Raw genomic sequence first — 22542 nt, forward strand, 5'->3', positions numbered from 1 at the left:
CCCACCCTCTGTCCTTTCCCCATCCCCCATTGTCCTTGTCCATAGGTGCACAGTTTTTGTTCAGTCTCTTCCCGCACCCCCACTCCCCTTTTCCCTGAGAAATCGTCAGTCCACTCCTCTGATTATATTATATTCACCAGTTAATATTGTTCATCAGATTTTTAAATTCCCTTGGTTTTTAGATTCACTTGTTGATAGCTACGTATTTGTTGATCATAATTTTTATCTTTATCTTCTTCCTCTTCCTAAATAACCTCCTTCAGCAATTCATATAATTCTGGTTTGGTGGTGATGAACTCTTTTAGCTTTTTTTTATTTGTGAAGCTCTTTATCTATCCTTTGATTCTGAGTGATAGCTTTGCTGGGTAGATTATTTTTGGCTGTAGGTTCTTGTTATTCATCACCTTGAATATTTCTTGCCATTCCCGTCTGGTCTGCATGGTTTCTGTTGAGAAATCAGCTGACAATCTTATGGGTGCTCCTTTATAGGTCACTACCTGCTTTTCTCTTGCTGCTTTTAATATTCTCTCTTTGTCTTTTGCTCTTGGAATTTTAATTATGATATGTCTTGGTGTGGTCCTCCTTGGATTCCTTTTGTTTGGGGTTCTGCAGGCTTCCTGGACTTGTAAGTCTATTTCTTTCCCCAGGTGGGGGAAGTTTTCTGTCACTATTTCTTCTAGTACTCTTTCGGTATCTTGCTCTCTCTCTTTTGGAATCCCCATAATTCTGATGTTGGTTCGCTTGAAATTGTCCCAGAGGTTTCTTACACTATCTTCAACTTTCTGGATTCTTTTATTTTCTCCCTTCTGCAGAGGAGTGTCCTCTGGCTCTTTGTGTTCTAAATCTTTGTCTTGATTCTTGCGATCTTCCAGTCTGTTTTTAGGACTTTGTATAATATTTTTTATTTCAGACAATGTTTTCTTCATTTCTTGTTGATCCCTTATTATTTCTAGTTGCTCCCTTTTCATATCCTCATAGGTCTCATTTATTTTATCGGCCTTTTTTAGGATATTGTTGGATAACCTTATAACTGTAGTTTTGAATTCAATGTCCAATCTTTTCTTTTCCTCCATCTCCTTCCTTTGTGTCCTTCTTCTTGTCTGCATTTTAGTTGTTTCCCTGATTTGATGGAATAGCTTTGTGTGCTAGGTGTTCTGGTAGAGCCCAGTAGCACAGCCTTCCCAGTTACCTGCAGTGGACAGTCTTGGTGTAGCCCTTTGTGGGCTGTGTGTGCAGTCTTGTTGTTAAGCCTTGCTTATTGTTGGTATCACTGGGAAGTGTTGATCTCCAAGCCAGTTGGCTGTGAGGATCAGCAGTGACTCAGCTAGGAGGGTTTCCGTACTCTGCTTGAATAGGGCGGGGTCTCGGGGTGGCGCAGACAATCTTTGGTTCCCTGTCAGTCTCGCCTTAGAAAAGTCCTGTTCATGGAGAGTTTTGGAAGATTGGTTGCAGGCGCGCGCGCACCTCTTTGGTAAAGGCGCAGACAAGCTTTGGATTCCTGCAAGTCCCTCCTTAGAGAAAGCCAGCCTCTGGGAGAGCTTCTGTGCTCAGCCACAGGTAGGGCTGAGTCTCGGGTTGGTGCAGACAAACTTTGTTTTCCCTTCGGCTCCTCTCCAAGTCCTGCAGTAATGGCCTCTGGCTTCACACACCTCCAAGAGATCTCTGCCCACTGCCTGACAGTCTGGCCTCTCCCTGTCTGGGGCCGTTTATCAGAGCAATAGGGTGATTCTGTTTTCCTCTAGGACAAGAAAGCCAGCCATGTTAGCTGTTTTCCCTCTCCGCGCCAGGAGTAAGCCAGTAGCGAACTCAGCCCAGCCCGCCCTCTCTGCGTGCAGGGAGTAAGCCAGCAGCAATCTCGGTCTGGCCCTTCCTTTCCGCACCGGGATTAAGCCAGCGCCTTTTCGCGCACACAGTTCTCTGTACCTTCACAGTTCCTGAGGTTCAGTGTGCCTTCTCTCTCCTTCCCAGATGGCAGAGCCTCCTCTCAGCCAGCCGTCTGGCGCTTCAGGGCAATGCCTCCCCTGTTTTTCAGTTCTAAATTCAAATTTGTTGTGGTAGGCTGCATTCCGGTGTCTACCCTATGCCGCCATCTTGGTTTCTCCTCCCCATTTTATTTTATAGAAGAATTAAAATCATTTGGTCATTTATTGTTTGAGCAACATAAAGTAAAAGCAGAGAGTTTGAGAGTCCATTAACAATTCTTTGCCATCACCTCTTTCCCAGCAGTTGTAAGCAGAAGGAAGTAGAGAGTGATTGTCACAATTATCTATATATATGAGACTAATATGCTAAGTGTCAATCTGACTGGTATCTATGATACACACTGACCACCAGGGGGCAGACACTCAATGCAGGAGCAGCCATGGTGCACACTGGCCATTTACAGAGAAACAGCACCACGGGCGTGATGCCCATGAAATAATACTTGGCTTTCCCCAAGTGGGACACAGGCCCTGCCACCAACCCAGAGTAACACCCCACCAAATTGCAGCCATCGCTTCCAAGACCCCATGGCACAAAATGTGGCCCACAGTCCAGCCCAGCCCAGAAATGGTGGCTGTGGGTGCCTGGTAATGACATTATGTTACAACGGCAGCTCCCTCTCTCTAGTGATTACTAGCCTCCTTGCAGCTTTTTAGCCCAGGAAAACCAGTTGCTTCATAGCCAGGTGCAAATATTTTACACTTTAACCAAATGTCTATGAAGCTTTTTCCTGTGCCTCAAACTCATTTGATCTTCACAGAAGTCTTAGAGTAGGTAGATAGGAGACTCGGTGGAATCCTATTTTCATTAGCTGGAAAACGGAGATTTAGAAAACTTAGAAACTTGACCTGACTGAAAAGAAGTAAGAAATGGTGGACCTTGAAAATGGTTTCAGGTTTTCTCACTGTGCAGAATATAGTCAAACACTGCTGCAGTTAAGTATTCCACCCTTTTTTCTCCCTGCATGATCTACAATAATAATCTGCTTCATCTTGATATTTATTGCTGTGTTGCTGAAAATTACCTAAAAGAGAAGTTGGAGTGATTTACTGGGCTGGAAAAAGTTTAGCTAAATCAGAAAGGAAGCCTAATTAAGCAAGTTTATTCTATATATATATAAAAGGCTAAGTTGACTCACACATGTGCGATACATGTAAAGCTCGTGCTGGTGCCAATTGTACATGTTTGTTTTGATCTGTCATTATCTATTGTGAATTTGGTTGACATATTATAGATAAAGGGCAAATAGTGATATTAAAATATTTCTTCTAATTAATTTCATTTCAATGTGCATGAATTTGTGCATTGGGCCTGGTCACCCCTAACTCCCTCTCTTGCAGGCCTGGTGAACCCTAACTGCCCTCCCCTGCAGGCCTGGTCCCCCCCTCACACCCTCCCCCCAAATTTCTCTCCCCTGCAGGCCTGGGTCCCTCAGAACTGCCCTTTCCTGCAGACCCAGTTGCCCCCAACTTCCTTCCTCTGCCAGGCCTGCAGGGGAACAGTGATCTCCTGGTTCATAGGTTGATGCTCAATCATTGAGAGTTGCATGTAATATGGACATGTTGCCTAGAGATTCAGAAGCCGTTTGTAATCATGAAGATGAAATCCACAAAGGACAATAGATCTGTAAGATGGAAGGAGCCATGACATCCGCCTTGGACAGCTCACTGCAGATAGGTTACATAACAAAAATAAACCACTTGCCTACTGGAGTCATTCTTCTTTTATTTATTTTAAATTTTATTTTATTGTTTAAAGTATTACAAATAGTGGTACATATATCTTCTCTTTTCCCCCATTGACCTCCCCCCAGCCTCCCCTACCCACTGGCACATGCCCTCATCCCACCTCTCAGTGTCTTGTGTCCATTAGTTGTGTTTATATGCATTCATACAAGTCCTTTGGTTGATCTCTCTCTCCCCACCCCCTCACTTCCTAATACTCCCAAGCCTTCCCACTGTAATTTGACAGTCTGTTTGATGCTTCTCTGCCTCTGTATCTATCTTTTAAAAAAATATATATTTTATTGATTTTTTACAGAGAGGAAGGGAGAGAGATAGAGCTAGAAATGTCGATGAGAGAGAAACATCGACCAGCTGCCTCTTGCACACCCCCTACTGAGGATGTGCCCGCAACCAATGTACATGCCCTTGACCGGAATTGAACCTGGGACCTTTCAGTCTGCAGACTGATGCTCTACCACTGAGCCAAACGGTTTCGGCATGTATCTATCTTTTTATTCATCAGGTTATAATGTTACTTATTTTCCACAAATGAGTGCGATTATGTGGTATTTTTCTTTCATTGCCTGGCTTATTTCACTTAGCATAATGCTCTCCAGTTCTATCCATGCTGCTTCAAATGGTAAGAATTCCTTCTTTTTTATAGCAGCATAGTATTCCATAGTGTAGATGTACCATAGTTTTCTAATCCACTCATCTGCTGATGGGCATTTGGACTGTTTCCAAATCTTAGCTATGGTGAATTGTGCTGCTATGAACATAGGGGTGCATGTATCCTTTCTGATTGGTGTTTCTAGTTTCTTGAGGTATATTCCTAAAAGTGGGATTACTGGGTCAAATGGGAGTTCCATTTTTAGAGTTTTGAGGAAACTCCATAATGTTTTTCATAGTGGTTGCACCAGTATGCATTCTCACCAGCAGTGCACGAGGGTTCCTTTTTCTCCACATCCTCTCCAGCATTTATTGTTTGTTGATTTGTTGATGATAGCCATTCTGACAGGTGTGAGATGGTACCGAATTGTCATTTAAAAAAATATATTTTATTGATTTTTTTACGGAGAGGAAGAGAGAGGAATAGAGAGTAAGAAACATCAATGAGAGAGAAACATCGATCAGCTGCCTCTTGCACACCCCCTACTGGGGATGTGCCCGCAATCAAGGTACATGCCCTTGACCGGAATCAAACTCAAGACCTTCAGTCTGCGGGCCCATGCTCTATCCACTGAGCCAAACTGGTTTCAGCCAAATTGCCATTTTAATTTGCATCTCTTGGATAATTAGTGACTTTGAGCATGTTTTCTTATGCGTCTTGGCCTTCCCTCTGTCTTCTTTTGAAAACTATTTAGGTCCATTGCCCATTTTTTTTATTGGGTTGTTTATCTTCCTTTTGTTATGTTGTATGAGTTCCCTGTAAATGTTGGAGATTAAGCCTTTATCAGTGAAACATTGGCAAATATGTTCTCCATACAGTGAGTTTTCTTTTGTTGATGGTTTCTTTTGCTGTTGGAGTCATTCTTGTTTGAAGCTGAATGCCACCTCAATTAATGGTTTCAGTATTTAAATTTTTTAAACCTTGACAAAAAGAACTTAAACATAAAAGTAAAAGGCAGGCTATGTTAAGTATAAAACTGTAACAGTTATGTTAGTGTGGTATAAATACTGGAAAGCTAAGATGGCAACTTAATCTATGTCAGCATCATAGATGATTAGGGAGGATGGGCTTTTCAATGAACAGTGCTGTGATAACTGATTGTCCAGAGCAGGAAAAAAAAGAATATGGAATTAACTTCTCTCTCATTGTATTAAACATTAGGTACACCATTAAAACATATGTTTTAAATCACTTATGTCAATGAAAATATAATATCATTATATAATGATTTATTGATAAATGCAGAAGGCAAAATTTCCAGAAGAAAGGAAACATTATATGAGTAGCTATTTAATTTCTCTAAGTGAGTTGGTTTCAAGTTAAAGATCATCCTATTAGGGAACTGGAAGTAAGGACAATGCTTCATGCAGGTGAGATATTTAGGTAGGGAACCCAAGAGGAGAAAATAGAACCTTAGCAACTCAGATGCATGAGAAGAGTGGGGTAGGGGGGGATGTTAATCATGGTGGTGGCCTCAAGTATTTGAATAGTGAACAATTTGGGCTCAGATGTCAACACTACTTTCTATGAGGCTGGGCTTCAGGTATTCATAGGGAAGGTCTAGCTGCTCATTCCGGGCCACGATTTCCTTTTCCAGTTTGTCCAGATCAGCCTGAAACTGCCTTAAAACAGCCTTGGGCTCAGGACCTGAGAAATACTCTTCTTTATGATGCCCCAGTGGTACCTGAAGCAGAAAGCAAGGATCAATCATCTTCTAGTTCTAAGACAAAGGAACCCAAACTCCAGTCCCTCACCCTAAGTCTCCTTGTCAGCCATCAGTCCCCTCAGAATTCCAGAGGTCCCCTCTTACCATGTCTTGCTGTGGCTGGCTAAGAAGCCATGTGGCAAACATTTGAAGACAGCTCTGCCAGACATTAGGTAGTGAGCCCATCACTGTGTCCATTGTGATATCTTCCTTGGTGGTAGGTGGGGGCATCCGCATTGAGCTTGGGGCATTAGGGACCCAGGCATACCAGTCAAACTGGGGAAGAAAGAATCTGGAGTCACTCAGAAACTCTGATTCAGGAACTTAGACCCCAGCTCTGTTCCTCAAGTACCCCCAAGCTTTCTCTCAGACATCCAGACCTGGCCCGTGTTGACTGCTGCATGCTGGGCAGAGCATGTAAAGATGCACATGGTAAGGAAATGGCAGAGCTGAGCCCGAGACTGGAAGGACACAGGGAAACCTAGAGAAAAGAACAAAGCATAGACACTGCATTTCCAAATGCTGATATCTTGGCATGTCCATCCATATATTAGAATTAGTGAGTGTCCATTCATTCATTTATTTAAAAAGTCATGAACTAGTATGTATCACACAGTATATAGGCATTGGGAATATGTTTGTGGGCAAAACAGATTGTAGTAGTGAAGAATGATAATAAACAGAATAACTAAGTAAAAGGTTAGTGATAAGAATATAAGTAAGTCAGGAAAAGGAGCTATGAGAAATCGAGGAGGGGTAGTTAATAAGTTAGCCAACAGACCAGTCTTTGATTACTCCTGACTAATTAATTGTACTAATAAATTGCTAGTTTCTCTGAGTTTATATTTTTTTTACTCTGAAAATAGAGGTTATAATAAAAGTTACTTTATAAATTGATGGTTCATGTAAAGCCCTTCAGTCCACTGTAGCTATGTATATAAGGTGGAGAGTGGGCAGGGCCAAGAGGGCCAAGAGTTGGTTGGTCAAATATCCAGTGTTCAAAAGTAGTTAAAAGCAACAGGAGAGAAGTAGACAACCCAAAATAAAATGTTACAAAAGAATAACATGCTCGCTCCACACAAAGGAAGATATCCATGTGGCTATTAAACCTAGGACAAGTTCCTCAGTTCTACCAGTCACTGGGAGAATACAACTTAAACTCATAATGTGAAAACATAACATATTAACAATATGACCAAAGTATTTTTCAAATATTTGAGAAGATACTGACTCTACCCCATACTCTGGAGAGGAAGTTTAAATGTATACAAGCACACTGAAAAACTGTCAGAAACCACTAAAGCTGAACATACACAAGTCCTATGACCATCAATTTCACTTCTAGATACACACCCAACAGAACTGTACACACAACATTGTTCACAGCAGCAATGACATTAATAGCCTCAAAATGGAAACAACCCAAATGCCCATCAATGGCAGGAAGGAAAAAAATAAAGCCTGTCATATTCACAAAATAGAATAACATACATGAGAACAATGAACCACATGCTGCATGTCACAACAGCAGGGGTATATATCAAACATATTTGGAGACATTAATGAATGCACATTTGTGTTTTCATTTGTATAAAGTTCCAATGGGGAAAATGAACCTGTGCAGATGAAGTGGTTACTTTTGGATGGGAAAGGACTGGAATAGTATACAAGGGACTTTATAGGAGCTGGTAATGTTTTTTTTCTTTGTGCTCATTATATAGGTGTGTCACCTTACTAAAAGTTCAATTTGTAGGCCAATGATTTATAACATTAACTTTTTCTCTATGTTTATATTATTTTAATAAAATTTCCACCTTCCCCTAAAGTGGTTAAGAATACTGAGATTGCCCTCCCATTCCTGGAAAGTAGTTTCAGGTCTGGGCTCTAATGCAGAAAAAAAAAGAAGTTATAGACTGATGTTGGAACTGAAACAGCATGAAATCCACTGTCCCAACCACTCACTTTACAGTTGAGAGGCTGCTCAGGAAGCTTAAGCACCTGCTCACCTCTTATAGTTGCTGACCATATGGAGGAGGTAATTTTTTGGAGTGGGGCATATGATCACAATCATTTTACATTGACAACATTGTCACATTCATTATTTCATTTGGGACAAGAAATACATTCACTTTAGAGAAAGTATATTAAAATATTAAATATTATATAATATTTATATTATATATAAAATATTAAAGTATATTAAAAGTATATCAAAGAGATTAAATAACTTTCCTCAAGCCATAGGTCTTGGAAGAGAAAATCTTAACACTCTGCCTTTAATAAGGGTGGTGAGAGAAGGTTGGTACAAAGAGAACCATGAAAGTTGCCAGAGATATAGTGTGGGTGCAAGAGGTTAAAGCTCATACTCAAATAAGTTTTACAAGTGCTCTGATGTGGGTATTTCATGGGGAGAAGCACGAAAGAGAGAATGAGAGGGTCTTTTGGAGCACGTGGAGCCTGATGGACAGAACTGAGACATACTACAGAGATTTTGGTCTTGGAAGGGCTGACGAGGTGCCGTTAGATGAATGCGGAAGGTTCAGCCCCAGCTACTTTGAGGTGTTACTACACTCCATGGTTGGCTTGTGGTTTACTGATGTTTGCATCCACAGGGCTTGGTTACAGGTAATAGCTCTTAGCTATTGGCTACAATCATCACATGGAGGGAATGGAAGGGATGCAAGGTATTGGCGTGAAGTGGCAAGGAGCTAAAGGATGATTCAAAACAGTCCCATTTGGCCTATGTGTACTAGAGAGAGGAATATGAACTTAGGAAGAGCTCAAGAAAGGCTATTTTTTTGCTATGGAAAAAAATGGGGTAGAGGACCTAAATGTTGTTTACTTGTGAGGAGGGCATGTTTGCCTAAGAAACTTGAGTCCCAAGGATCATGGCAATGAGTTTGGGTTTAAGTAAAAATATATGCAGTACTGAGACTACATCTAGAAATGACTCTGCACCGTGGCAGGTGTACAGGATGTCTGGATCCCTGGAGAGGGCCGGACAGTAGCAACAAGGAGGAAAGGGGAGGGAAAGCAAGTATAGGCTGTCATGGGCCTTGGTAGTATTAACCTCCCCATTTCTAACCTTAAGTAAGAAAACAGACATTCGGAGAGTATTTGGCAGGGCCTGGGCAGATGACTCACTGACTGTGGTTCTGGACTTAGAAGTCCTTATGGTATGTTAGGTGCATCTGTGAAAAGGCATGGGGTCCTTGAGTTTCTAGAATTATCCTGAGATTTAGGAAGTGGGAATGGGATTAAGGTACTCCATGTGTGAAGGGAGAGGGGGTGATGAGGAGTTGAGGTCATGCTTCCAGAAGGGCAAGGCTGGCAAGGAGCTCCCTTGTCTAGGGAGGAATCTCACCTCGGTCCTGGGCCTGGCACAGCCCCACCTCAGTGATCTCCCGACACCAGACCTGCAGCTCAGGGTCCCCTCTCACGACGTCATCCCCATGGTAGAAGAGGTGGATGATCCCTTCCACGTATCTGCCCAGAGAAGGGAGCTGAGCTTCTGTAAGAGTAGAAGGCTGTAGCCTCTGACTGCTATTCCTTTTCTGTGGTGTCTATCCATTTGACTCTCAGTGTATCTGCGGACAGATCTTACAAGACTTGCCTTTGGGATATCCCTTAGTTTTTTCTACACACTAGTTTAGAAAGAAAAAACTTATATTATTAGTTTTGATAATTCCACCGGGCTGATGTTGCTCAGTGGTTGAGTGTGGACCTATGAACCAGGTGGTTAATTTTTGATTCCAAGTTGGGGCACATATCTGGATTGCGGGCTTGATCACAGGGGATATGGGGGAAGGCAGGAGGCAGACAATCAATGATTCTCTCTGATCACTGATGTTTCTTTCTCCCTCTCTCCCTTCCTCTATGAAATCAGTACAAATACAATATATTAAATAAGTAAATAAAAGGATTCCATACACATGGTTGATAGTCACTCTTCATAACAAAAACCCTGATTCTACCAGACCCCTTGGTTTTACTCACCCACACAACGCTGCCTGCTGTCTACTTTAGCTTTCCCATTCTCAGATTTGGCCCACTACCTCCTCACTGTTCCTCATTTCTCCTTGATGGAGTCCTTTGCTTCTCTTGTCTCAACCTTCTTGTTCTGTATTCCTTTGCCCACATGGTGAACTCAGGTTAAAGCCCCGTTCTCACTGTTCCCAATGTCCCTGTATTTCTCAGCTAGCACTCTCACCCACCGAGCAATGATGTCCCAGAGGCGTAAAGCATCATGGGCATAGAGGGCACTTGGGATTCCCATCAGGCCCCGGTCAGCCAGATCATCAGGAGGACAGAGGGAGCGGTAGGTCAGCTGAGTCGTGGCCCGACGGATCAACTGCACATGCCCCCCTCCACCTGTGCTCCATGCCTGTGACAATAGAAATGTATATTATTGATTTTAGAGAGGAAGTGAAAGGTAGAAACATCAACTATGAGAGAGAATCATTGAACAGCTGCCTGTTGCACACCCCACACTGGAGATTGAGCCTGCAACATAGACATATGCCCTGACTGGGAATTGAACCATGACCTCTTGGTTCATAGGTTGATGTTCAACCACTGAGCCATGCCAGCCAGTTGAAATGAAAGATCTTGAGGGGAGAAACAGAGCTGGAGAACATGGCATAGTATATAAAGTGGTCAGATGTGGACTTTTCAGATTTAATGACATTGGTATAAAGGGACAAGGCTCCTGAGTTTAAGGGTCAGGACATACACACAAGGGGAATGGCAGCTTGAAAGTGACAGGAGATGATAATTAGGTGGCCACCCCATTACCTCCTTACCTTGTCAAATAAACCTCCATCTGAGACGAGTCCAGGTCGTGCCCGGGTGTTGATGTCCATGGTGTAGCGTGTGTGTGGGATCAGGAGCTGGATGGAGAAGGGTGGTATATGGAGGAAATATGGATCCTTCTTTATTAGGGAGTGGCACTCAGCATGGTAGCCTTCTCTCCCTCTCTTCTTGGCCATTTTATCCCTGTTAGAGTCTTTGCAGGTTGGTTCCCTCTTGCCTTTCTGATGTCTTACTCTCATGTTCTCATATGGCCCTGTCAGTTGAGCTTTGTAGTCTGAATGATCGTGATTTTAATTGACACTTCATTACTTACTTTGATACTTGACCAAGAAAATAAACCCTCTAAGGGTCCATCTCTTTATCTGTTTACAGGGAATGACAATAGGGTCTCATCACAAATGCTGTGGTGATGCTTGTGTGTATTATGTATGAGAGTGTTTAATAATTGCCTAGCACACAGATACCCTTGAATAATAGTTGTTATAATTTCCTTTATTATTTCCACCTTAAGGATAGATGTCCTTTAAGAATCAGTCCTATAACTTTTGATTTTGTAAAAATATTTTTTTCTATTATGCATACCCTTACAGTTTATACTAATTTTCAAAGCTAATCCTTTAATCTCTAGTTGTTTTTCTCTTGCATTTTTTAAATTTCAGAATTGGGGTAGGTAGGTTACTTTTAGTCAGAATTAAAGGAGCCATACTGATCTAGCTTCTTTATCAGCTGATGGGCCATTGTCAAACTTCCTCCCATCCCCAGTTAGGCACTGTTTCGTAGAGCCCCTCTCTCCTGCTTTCCCTTGTCCATTAAAAAAGGCCACCTGATCCTGATGTGCATTTCCTTTTGTCTTAGATAATTTTGTTTTATCCTGAGATGGAGGATTCATGCAATATTGATATTTATGTGAGCTGGTGATGCTGCAGAGAGGGAAAGACCCAACTAAGTTCATTGGAATTAACATATTAAGGCAACTCTCATATTTCTGCAACTTTAGAAAGATTGAAAAAGATGCTGAGTGTCAGAGAGAACCCGAAGTCTTCTTCAGGAGAGAAATATCAGAAGACAAAGAACTATTCATAATGGCAAGAAATACTATATATTTTTTTTTTTTTGCTACATTTAGCCTGTGTCATGCTGTTCTATTATCACCATTTAGAGATGAGGACCCTTAGCGCACATCTAATAAGAACTGAGGCCAGGATTCAGGATCCAGACACCAGCAGTCTGAATGCAGAGCCTGCACAGGTAACCTTTATGAGTGGGCAAGCTTACCCCTGCTGGGTGGCCTGATAACAACTCAACTGTTTACAGGGGGAGGGAGTTATGGTGAGGGGAGATATGTGTAAAGGAGTCTGTGAAGAGGGGATATTGAAGTGTAAAAGTCGATTTAACTACTAAGATACACAGGAGATGATGATGCAAAGGCATCATAAAATCAATGAAATCCAACAACAATGAATTCTGTTTGTGTCTACCTTGTCTATGTTACCCCAGAACCCAAAGGGGTCATCACTACCAATGGACAGGTTTGGGGATAAAGGTTTGGGCTTCTGGAAGAAATAAAATTCAGATGTTTTACCCATCATGCACTCATATCTTGTTACTACTTCCAACTACATGTACCTAAAACTGAACATCTCGTCTTTGACCTCAGATTGGCTTTTCCTGATTGTATTGTTTTTGCTCTGGTCTATAAACTTGTATCATTTTTGCTCCTGCTGCTATGTGTGAAGCTGGCATGGTTGAGAACTGACGTATGAACCAGGAGGTCACAGTTGAATTCCTGATCAGGGCATATGCCTGGGTTGTGGGCTTGATCTTTAGTGTGGGATGTGCAGGAGGCAGCCAATTAATGATTCTCCCTCATCACTGATGTTTCTATCTCTCTTTCTCACTTCCTCTCTGAAATAAATAAAAAAATATTTTAAAAATAATTAAATAAAATAAAACATGCATTTTTAAAGCAAGCATAAGGCTATTTTTGCTGCTTTCTAGCTAGCAGTATATTCTAGGCTCATTGTTTTATAAAATTACAATATTTTTGGATCAGTACAACCATATCTACCTGGTAGGCTTCTTGAGGCTTCAGCAGCTTAGACCTCTGAGCTTTCTCTCCAATCTTGTACCTAAGCATGCTGCAATAACTATTTCCTCTCATCACAAAGTATTTGCATTTGTTTTTCATTTATCTAAATATATATATTTTTATTGATTTTTTTACAGAGAGGAAGGGAGAGAGAGAGCTAGAAACGTCGATGAGAGAGAAACATCGACCAGCTGCCTCCTGCACACCCCCTATCCGGGATTTGCCCACAACCAATGTACATGCCCCTGACCGGAATCGAACCCGGGACCCTTCAGTCCGCAGACCAACGATCTACCACAATGGTCTCGGCTGTTTTTCATTTATCTTAGTACCATGCCATCACCTCTCATTGGGAAGAATAAATAACTGCTTGGGATGCTTTTTTATTCCTTTGACCTTCTACTTAATGGATCCAATGTTGTGGTTTAACATTCTCCATAAAAAATATGATGTTTGTTGCTTTCTCTCTTGATTTCAAACTCTATTTTGAGATTGTTTTCTGATCATTTTTTATGTGTACCATTTGTGTTGCCATTTAAATACTAACTATATGAAAACAGAAAAATAGTTTTGTTTGTCAAATTATATTCCTGCTCTACAACAGACTCTGCTGGAGAATATAAGAGCTGCCTTACAATAAGTGCTGAATATATGCTAAGTGACTTATTACAGTAGATGGCATGTCTCTATATTATTTCTTAAAACTGTATGAGAATCTATGATTATCTAAAAATAAAATAATTTAAACATTAAATAAAGTCATAAGACTTAAGATCCTGACACAATAATCTTCTCTTCACTGTTCACAAATTGTTATAAGTTTTTTTTTTAAATTACCATAACATGGGCATATTCAATTAGAAGAAGCTTTCTTAACATGTTACCAACTAAAAGGCTTAGGCTTCTAAAATCTTTTAAAATATATATATATTTTATTGATTTTTTTGCAGAGAGGAAGGAAGAGGGATAGAGAGTTAGAAACATCAATGAGAGAGAATCATCGATCAGCTGCCTCTTGCACACCTCCTACTGGGGATGTGCCCACAACCAAGATACATGCCCTTGACTGGAATCGAACCTGGGACCTTTCAGTCCACAGGCTGACACTCTATCCATTGAGCCAAACTGGTTTCAACAGGCTTCTAAAATCTTAGGTAGCTGTTGAATTTTTTTTTTTTTTCCATTTCTCTGTGATATCAGAAAGATAGGACATGTAGGTAGAGAATGTACCTTGAAGACAGGGTGCAGTCCTGGGAGGCACCTCATGGTGGCCACAGCAATAACCTCAGCCAGCAAATGAGTGTTCAGCAAGTGATACTGGAGCTCATGAACATGGAAATCTGAACTTCGGACCCACATCTTTGCCAGGAGCCAGGCAAGTGGAGGATCTGAGGGCAGGAACAGTGGTGGGATGGGGCAGCTGGGGCTGGGAGGTTGGATCTGAAACAAAGAGGAACTAAGCATTAATTGACTTCATCCTATTTAGAAACTATGCTTATTATTCTGGAGGGAAACACTAAGATTATCGTCTCCAGAGGGTTATAAACTAATAAGAGGAATGAAGCCCTTCCACTCATGCTCTCACTAGCTGTGGGGGAAGTGTCAGTGCCATGATGGTCAGGTTCAAAGCTGGAGGAATTGGAAAGAGGTTTCCAGTGTGGCTGAGAGAACCCTGATGAGGGTATGGATTAAGATGGTAGAATAGGAAGAAGAAGCTAGACATGTGAGATCCTGACAGTTCTCATCAACTGATTGATGAAAACAATAAGAATGAAAGACATCAAACCAAGGGAGAAAATGCATCTGAGAAAGAAAGTGTATTCCATACACTAAAAGGTCAGAAAGAGATTGGTAGCCAACAGAGACCATTATGACCCTCAAAAAGGCAATTCCAGGTGAGTAGTGAGTAGGCTGTAAGGTATAAAGGAGAGATTGAATACAAGGGCAGGTATCACTGAATGATGCAGGGGTGGGTGACAAGAACCAGCTGTCTTTGTCCAGTGGAAGAGGTTGGGGATGAACACAGAGCAGTGTTGGGAGGAGGTTGCCCAGGACACCTCACCTGGATGACTATAGGTAGCAGCTTTTCACTGGGCTCCATCTTCAGCATGACAAGGGGGGCAGCCAGGTACTGCTTCTCTCCTTGGATCACGTTGGCTTGAATTCCATCCAGTAGAATGAAGTCAGCCTCAAAAAGGGAACCATTCTAAGGAAAGTGGAATGCACCCATGGTTAGAGTTGAAAGCATTCTTCTACACGGCCAAGGCAAAGGGAAAGACATTCACTCTCTTTTCTTGCCATTATCCTACATAAGTACCAGTTGTAGAACTAAAGGAAGTACCAGAGCATCAAGTTCCCTTATTTTGCACAGAGGGCCAAGACCCCATGAAAGGAGTCTTCCCACGAGACATGTGGCTCATGTCTGGCAGAAGTAGTTTTAGGGTTAACTATGCCAGTTAATTCTGTACCACAGGTATGCCAAGCTCTCCCCTTATCAGGCTGCTCAAACTCCTTTACCCAACATCTCTGAATGGTCTACTTTATTGGCAGAATTCACTATGGATGCTTTTCCTACATTATTACCTCTAGGTTTTTCTAGAAGAGGACTCTTCACCTATGGACAATGGATACTATAGCCTCCCTTTCCAGACTCAACTTTGGTCCCACCCCTTCACCACTTCACCTCCTCACATAGAGAAGAAGTAGACATTAAAGGATTGGAGGCTGTACCTGGAGTTCTTTCTCCAGCTGGGCCTGAAGCTCCTCCATCCCTGAGGGCAGCACCAGCCGGGAGGGCAGAGAGGTGGAGCGTCTCAGCAGCATGGGGTTGGCGCCATTGAGCAACTGGTAGCCAAAAAGCTCATCTTCCTGCCAGCGCTGGTGAACCTTCTCTGTGGGGTCGGAGTGGAGGTTGGGAGAGGATATTCACCACAACCTGATGTTCCTCTCCGTTAGGCTCTATTATAGGGCTTTAGTCACATGACTCCTCCATACCCAGCCCACATGTTTTCATTCATGAGGCCTCTGTGAGATCCCCAGGTGTAAGTTCTTTGTTGGCAAGCAATTTTGGGGACTATGGAGTATGACAGCTCATTAACAGGGCCATCAAGGTGTTATGGAGACCTGGGAAACTACTGACCAGCCAGGGCTGTCTTTTGTCCCCAGAAGATCTGATCAAAATCTTCCAAGCGTTTCCAGGGGCTTGGGAGGGTGTAAACATATTTGAGGGCAATCTCCATAATCCTGGAACAGATATCAAGAACGAAACCATCAATTTATCAAATCCCACCCGTTTCTGGATCCACCAGCCCCACTCCACTTTGACAATTTTCTCACCCTGCAATTGCTGACCACTCAAAGTCTAGCCTTTTCTGCTCATGGAATCTCATATTTGGATGCAGGTCATCTATACCGTCTGCAGCAATTGTCATGGGTAACCCTTCTTTCCAGGTGGCCCAGCTAGAAGATGGGGACAAAGGTTAATGAAGGGGATAGAAGTCATTGATGGAGGAAGGGGTTACAATTGGGAGGCTTGTAATAGGGTGGTCACCGGTAGATTTGCTGTCTTTCCTCCAGTTCCTGTTCTCGGTGCTTCTGGAAGACATCCAAGGAGTTTCCTGCCAGGTGGGCTGGGGAGACATTAAAGCAATTCTCCTCAATGCTTTCTCCAGTCTCATGCTACACCCTGGCTTTTTCCATTTTTCTTTTTTAATGTTTTTTATTTTAAAGTGGTTGAAAGTATTATAGGTGTCCCCCAATTATTCCCTGTTTCCTCCCTTCTTCTGAGCCCCTGACCCATTTAAGGCCTTCACCACACTATTGGCTATATCCATTGGTTATGTGTGTACTACATAAATTCTTTGGTCGATCTCTTCCCATGTCTCCCCCACCCCATTTCTGAGTTGTCAGTCTGTTCTGTGCCTCCATGCCTCCTGACCTTTTTTATTAATCAGTTTTTTTTTTGTGTTCATTAGATTCCACTTGAATGTAAGATCATGAGATATTTGCTTTTCTCTGAGTGGCTTATTTCACTTAGCATAATATTCTCCAGGTCCATCTATGTTTTTGCAAAGAGTAAGAAATCCTTTTTTTTTTTTTTTTACAGCTGCATATTATTCCATTGTATAAATATACCACAGTATTTTTATCCACTCACCTAACTATGGGCACTTTGGTTATTTCCAAATCTTAGCCATTTTAAATAATAGTGCAATGAACATCGGGGTGCATATATTCTTTCTGATTGGTGTGTAGGGCTTCTTAGCATATATTCCTGGAAGTGAGATTGCAGTCTCTTGTTTCTTAACTATATGGCATCATATTCTTTTGCTTTTTTCTCTGGATCTGCTTAATTCCATCATCATTAATCTTCACTACCCACTACCTTTTGTTTTATTTCACCAGTCTCTGATCACATATTTGTCCTGAGAGGAAAATCCCATTATTGACACTATTATAACATTTAACTCAAATTTACCTGTCTATCCCTATTCTTCATGATCCATGAATTTCATTCTTAATGAGCTGAAATGTCAACACCTATCCAACAATATCCTTTGTTACTTTGTTAATTTCCCATGTGCTAGTTTCCCCCTGTCAATGCCTTAGCGTCTACTCCAAAATGACATATTTCAGTTAGGTACACTTACCTCCTCTGACCTTCCCTATCTCCACTGTCGCAACTCCCCTGGGATAAGATACTCTATGTGTGACAAACTAAGAAATGGCTTGACATTGCTACTTTACCTGGCTTCATCTCACTCATCCTCAGCTTCACATAGTTTATAGTTGGTATCCCGACTTAATCCTGACCACATCTATACTTATACTAACTTGTGCCTCAAAGACATTTAGTTCAGGTTTCCATTCTTACCTGCATTTTACCTCAATTGTCCCTTATTCTTAATTCTTAAAGTAACAGATTCGATGTTTGCTGTGTCCTCTTTCACCCCCACCTCAGTCAGTGCGCTCCCTGCCCTCACAGTTGTCTTCCATGTTTTCACAGTCAAGCCAGCTCTTCACCTCATATCATTTATTACTTCTTTCCCCTGTTTCCTCTCAGGGGTCCCATGTGCTAGCCTTACCTGTCCCTGCCCTAACTTGTTCCCAGTCACATGGAGATTTCATTTCCCCTTTATTTTGGCTCTTCTGTTTCCCAGCACGGCTGCCCCTCCCATTCCTTGTGATTACCGTTTTGAGAGGTGGGATCTACACATCACTCATTTCCCTGTCCAGTCCCACTTCCAGCCTTTGTAATTGTATGTATAACTTTCCCCTCATTTCTCGTCTTGGCTACCTTTAACCTGTTGAGCACGCACTATTTCAACACTTAGGACCTTCCTCAATGCTACCCCTGCCTCCTCCACCTCCAGTAGTCCTTAGGTCCTGCACCCACTTCCCTGAGGCGGCCCCTCACCGGTGCCCTCAGGCAGGGTCAGCAGGCCCTCGCCCTGCACCCAGCGGTAGCAGGGGAAGGCGGCCTCCTCCAAGGCTCCCGGGCCCTGCACGGTGATGCGGTCGCAGAACCAGGCGTCGTCCATCAGGGGGCGGTGTTTGCGCAACTTCACGAACTGCAGTGGCCCCAGGTCCTGGGGAATGTTCTGTTCAAACTCCTCCACCTGCGAGGACCAGAACCCGGTGAGAACTAGTATCGGGGACCCAGGAGAGGACGTTTAACTGAGGGTGTGGGGTCCTCTGTGGAGTCCGGGGTCAAGGCCTCCAGGGACAGCATTGCCTCCTCCCAACACCTGCACCTTCTCAGATGCCCATCTCACAGGGAAGACCAGGGTCTTGAATTGAAAACTGAGCATCATCACCCACACCTGTCCATTAGCTAAACTCTCCTGTCCATTAACTGAACTCTCCTGCCTTCGAGGTCTCCTAAGACTTTGCTTTTGACCATTGACCCATAATGACACTGGTCTGGGATTAATTGGGAAAGTAGTGGAGGCTGAGTGGACCAAAGTAAGGGACAGGGAGAAAGTGGTTGAGCCCAGTCAGGGCCCCGACTCTGAACCTCTCACATGCTCAGGTGCAGGTGTCCCTTCATCCAAACAGTGCCAGCCCACCTGGTTGCTCTCGCAGCTGGCTCCCAGCTTCCTGTTTCCCACCCATCCTCAGGCCCTCAGGCCCTCAGGCTCTCAGCCCACACCCAGCTGGGTTCTGAGTCCTTGCTTCCCCTGCCCACCTGGCCCCGCACTGGCCGCAGCTGCAGCTCCAGCTCCGCCTCTCCGCGCTCCCCCACCAGCCACAGCTGCACGGGGTTGACAGACCCAGAGAAGAGCCAGGCCCCGGTGGCCACGCGGATGCGGTAGCGGCCCATGGCAGCAGGTGGGCTCTCCTGGGTGGCAGATGTTTCGTTACTGGTATCAAAGATTCCGCGGCCAGGCCTGGTCCTACTGCCTCACGACAAGCCCAGGGCTTAATAAAGCCGGACTTGGAGTGCCAGCCCACTGCAGGAATGGGCCCCACCCCAGACACACCTGAACCTGGATTAGTCCAGAGGGTGGGGGAAAGACGGCTGCTCCTCTCAGCAAAGTGCTGAGAAGTGAGGCCAGGAGGAAGATGAGGGGCAGAGCCTGGGTGCAGGAAGAGAGGGAGAGGGGCAGGGAGATTCCACCAGAATTTTCTTTTGAGGCCCTCATTCTCCCTTACCTATACCCAATGCCGGTATATGCCCTTGAGCAGAATTGAACCTGGGACCCTTCAGTCTGAGGACTGATGCTCTATTCATTGAGCCAGACCAGCTAGGAAAAGGATTACTCTCTTGATGGGTGTTCAGTATTAACTATCACAAGTGCTTTTCTCTGCATCTTCATCAGCATAAAAGTGGTTACTTTTGAGTTTTTGCCAATAGGATGGGTGTAATTTCAAGAACGTTGAAGGGTCTTTAAAAACTAGTTAGATTTGACTAGTTGTTTGAGAGATGGTAGCAGAAGACAGAAAATGTTTAGTTCAGTAACTAAGGGGACATTATTATATGGGGCAAAAGCAATAGCCACAGCTCATATTCACGTCAGTACCTCATGCCCTTCCAAGTCCCATGAGAATGATTCAGGTGGGTATATGTGGATGTCAACACAGTTAGTGGGCCACCACTGAGTTGGGGACTCAGCACCTTTGTGGTAAGCAGGTCATGTCCATTCTCTGTCTACAGGAACATAACCCCATTGCTTATGATTGCTCACTGCGGAAACAGCCTTGATAAACCCAAGTAAAGGCAGTCAGGGTGTTGCATTTCTGACATCCCCAGCAGGAAGACCAAGCTGCATGCAAGGCCCATGACCAATCGCACTAGAATGATATGGGTTAGCTCCTAAACTCCTTCTAAGAGCTTCCTAACGAATAAAAAACAAAACCTAAGTTCTTCACCAAGGTGTGGTTGCCACACACAGTTAAACCTGCTGTCAGTGAAATGATAAGGAAAAATGTAGAAAAGGGAAGTATAGAAATGTAGTCCACAGAAATTTCTATACACATTAAGGTGAACCCCTGAGTTTTTTTTAAAAAAATATTTTTATTGTTTAAAGTATCACATATATTAATATATATATCTCCTTCCCCCTCCTCCATTGACCTTCCCCCAGCCTCCTCTAACCCCTGTCGCATGCCCTCATCTCACCCCCCACAGTGTTTTGTGTCCATTGGTGTGCTTATATGCACACATACAAGTCCTTTGGTTGATCTCTTTCCCTCCCTCCCCAATACTCCCCAGCCTTCCCGCTGTAATTTGACAGTCTGTTCAGTGCTTTACTGCCTCTGTATCTATCTTTTTATTCATCAGGTTATAATGTTCTTTATTTTTCACAAATGAGTGAGATCATGTGGTATTTTTCTTTCATTGCCTGGCTTATTTCACTTAGCATAATGCTCTCCAGTTCCATCCATGTTGCTGCAAATGGTAGGAATTCCTTCTTTTTATAGCAGTGTAGTATTCCATTGTGTAGATGTACCATTGTTTTCTCATCCACTCATCTGCTGATGAGCATTTGAGCTGTTTCCAAATCATAGGGGTGCATATATCCTTTCTGATTAGTGTTTCTAGTTTCTTGGGATATATTCCTAGAGGTGGGATCACTGGGTCAAATGGGAGCTCGATTTTTAGTTTTTTTTAGGAAACTCCATACTGTTCTCCACAGTGGCTGCATCAGTCTGCATTCCCACCAGTAGTGCAGGGTTCCTTTTTCTCCGCGCATCCTCACCAGCACTTGTCGTTTGTTGATGATTGCCATTCTGACAGGTGTGAGATGATACTGCACTGAACCCATGAGTTTTTTTTTTTTTTTTTGTTTTGTTTGTTTCTCTCTCTCTTTTTTAAAAAATATATTTTATTGATTTTTTTTGCCCCCCTCCCTTCCTCCCACACATCCCCTCCCTCCCCAGAGTTTTGTGTCCATTGGTTGTACTTATATGCATGTATAAAAGTCATTCGGTTGATCTATTATCTCCCCCAGATCTTCCTCCCCTCCCCACTGTAATTTGACAGTCTACTTGTTGATATACTGTCTCTATATCTATCTTTTGGTTCATCAGTTTATAATGTTCTTTATCATCCACAAATGAGTGAGGTCATGTGGTGTTTCTCTTTTATTGATTGGCTTATTTCACTCAGCATGATGTTCTCCAATTCCATCCAGGTTGCTGCAAATGATGAGAATTCCTTCCTTTTTATGGCAGCATAGTATTCCATTGTGTAGATGTACCATAGTTTTTTGATCCAATCATCTGCTGACGGGCACCTAGGCTGTTTCCAAATTCTGGCTGTTGTAGATTGTGCTGCTATGAACATAGGGGTGCATATATCCTTTCTGATTGGTGTTTCTAGTTTCTTGTGAACCCATGAGTTTTGATAGATTATGGCCTACACCTGTTCACAAAGCTAATCCTAGCAGCAAGCCTATTATTTTAGGCTCTCTGCACTGGTGTATCTTTACTTTGCTTGAGTATAGTGATGGTCAGAGATAGCCTCTGCCAGAAAAAGGGGTCAGCATGGGACCACGGCTACTTCACTCATTAGATCTCTATGCCTGATCTTTGCTATGTTTCTTAACCCTTATACTTGCAGAGTCAGCAATAGCCTGACTTTAAGCCAATCCCAATCCCACATTCTTGACAATTTTAATCCAGACATCTTTATGCAATATTTTACCTCAGGCATATACAGGCTAATAAATGAAGCAGGAATAATAGAGTTAGAATACAGTGGTGCCTCACACAACGAACTTAATTCGTTCCAGGAGCAAGTTTGTTATGCGAAAAGTTCGTTATGTGAAACGCGTTTTCCCATAACAATACATCTTAAAAAAAATAATTCGTTCTGTAGCATAAAATATGCTAAGATGACATAAAAAAAGATAAATTTTTTGTTATTATTTTTATTTAGATACATCTAAAAACATATATATATATATATTTTTTTTTTAAAAACACACATTTTTTAAATTTTAAGACAGACTAAGTAGAGTCTACCGAATCTTGCACATCTTCATCCATTTTCTGCTTTTTGGCCGATGGTTTCATGAAAAACCTGTCCAAAGTCGTTTGTTTTTCTCTTTTCTCC

At 42.7% G+C, this 22542-nt stretch overlaps 1 protein-coding gene across 1 annotated transcript; it reads right to left on the minus strand.

The window, feature by feature from the left end:
- Positions 1 to 5440: 5440 nt before the first annotated feature.
- LOC118726721 (polyunsaturated fatty acid lipoxygenase ALOX12-like) lies at positions 5441 to 19305 on the minus strand. Its single transcript, XM_045586683.1, has 13 exons — positions 19171 to 19305; positions 18400 to 18601; positions 16534 to 16612; positions 16320 to 16442; positions 16123 to 16226; positions 15714 to 15874; positions 15046 to 15189; positions 14214 to 14423; positions 10885 to 10971; positions 10297 to 10466; positions 9447 to 9568; positions 6463 to 6563; positions 5441 to 6358 (listed from the first exon to the last, which is right to left on the minus strand). The coding sequence occupies exons 1-13, from the start codon at positions 19303 to 19305 to the stop codon at positions 6146 to 6148; spliced, it is 1851 nt and encodes a 616-aa protein (XP_045442639.1). The 3' UTR covers positions 5441 to 6145.
- Positions 19306 to 22542: the final 3237 nt, after the last annotated feature.

This window comes from Pipistrellus kuhlii, unplaced genomic scaffold, assembly GCF_014108245.1.
Source record: "Pipistrellus kuhlii isolate mPipKuh1 unplaced genomic scaffold, mPipKuh1.p scaffold_m20_p_23, whole genome shotgun sequence".
In the NCBI taxonomy this organism is placed as follows: domain Eukaryota; kingdom Metazoa; phylum Chordata; class Mammalia; order Chiroptera; family Vespertilionidae; genus Pipistrellus; species Pipistrellus kuhlii.

Bases quoted from the DNA above. Each gene is read 5' to 3' on its own strand.
- LOC118726721 (XM_045586683.1), bottom strand. From the start codon at position 19,305: ATGGGCCGCTACCGCATCCGCGTGGCCACCGGGGCCTGGCTCTTCTCT. The intron at 16,613-18,399 runs GTGAGGGGCCGC...ATGTCTCCCCAG, and splicing joins GACCCTGCCTGAGGGCACCG to CCCACCTGGCAGGAAACTCC. The intron at 6,359-6,462 runs GTCTGGATGTCT...TTTCTTCCCCAG, and splicing joins CAGCAGTCAACACGGGCCAG to TTTGACTGGTATGCCTGGGT.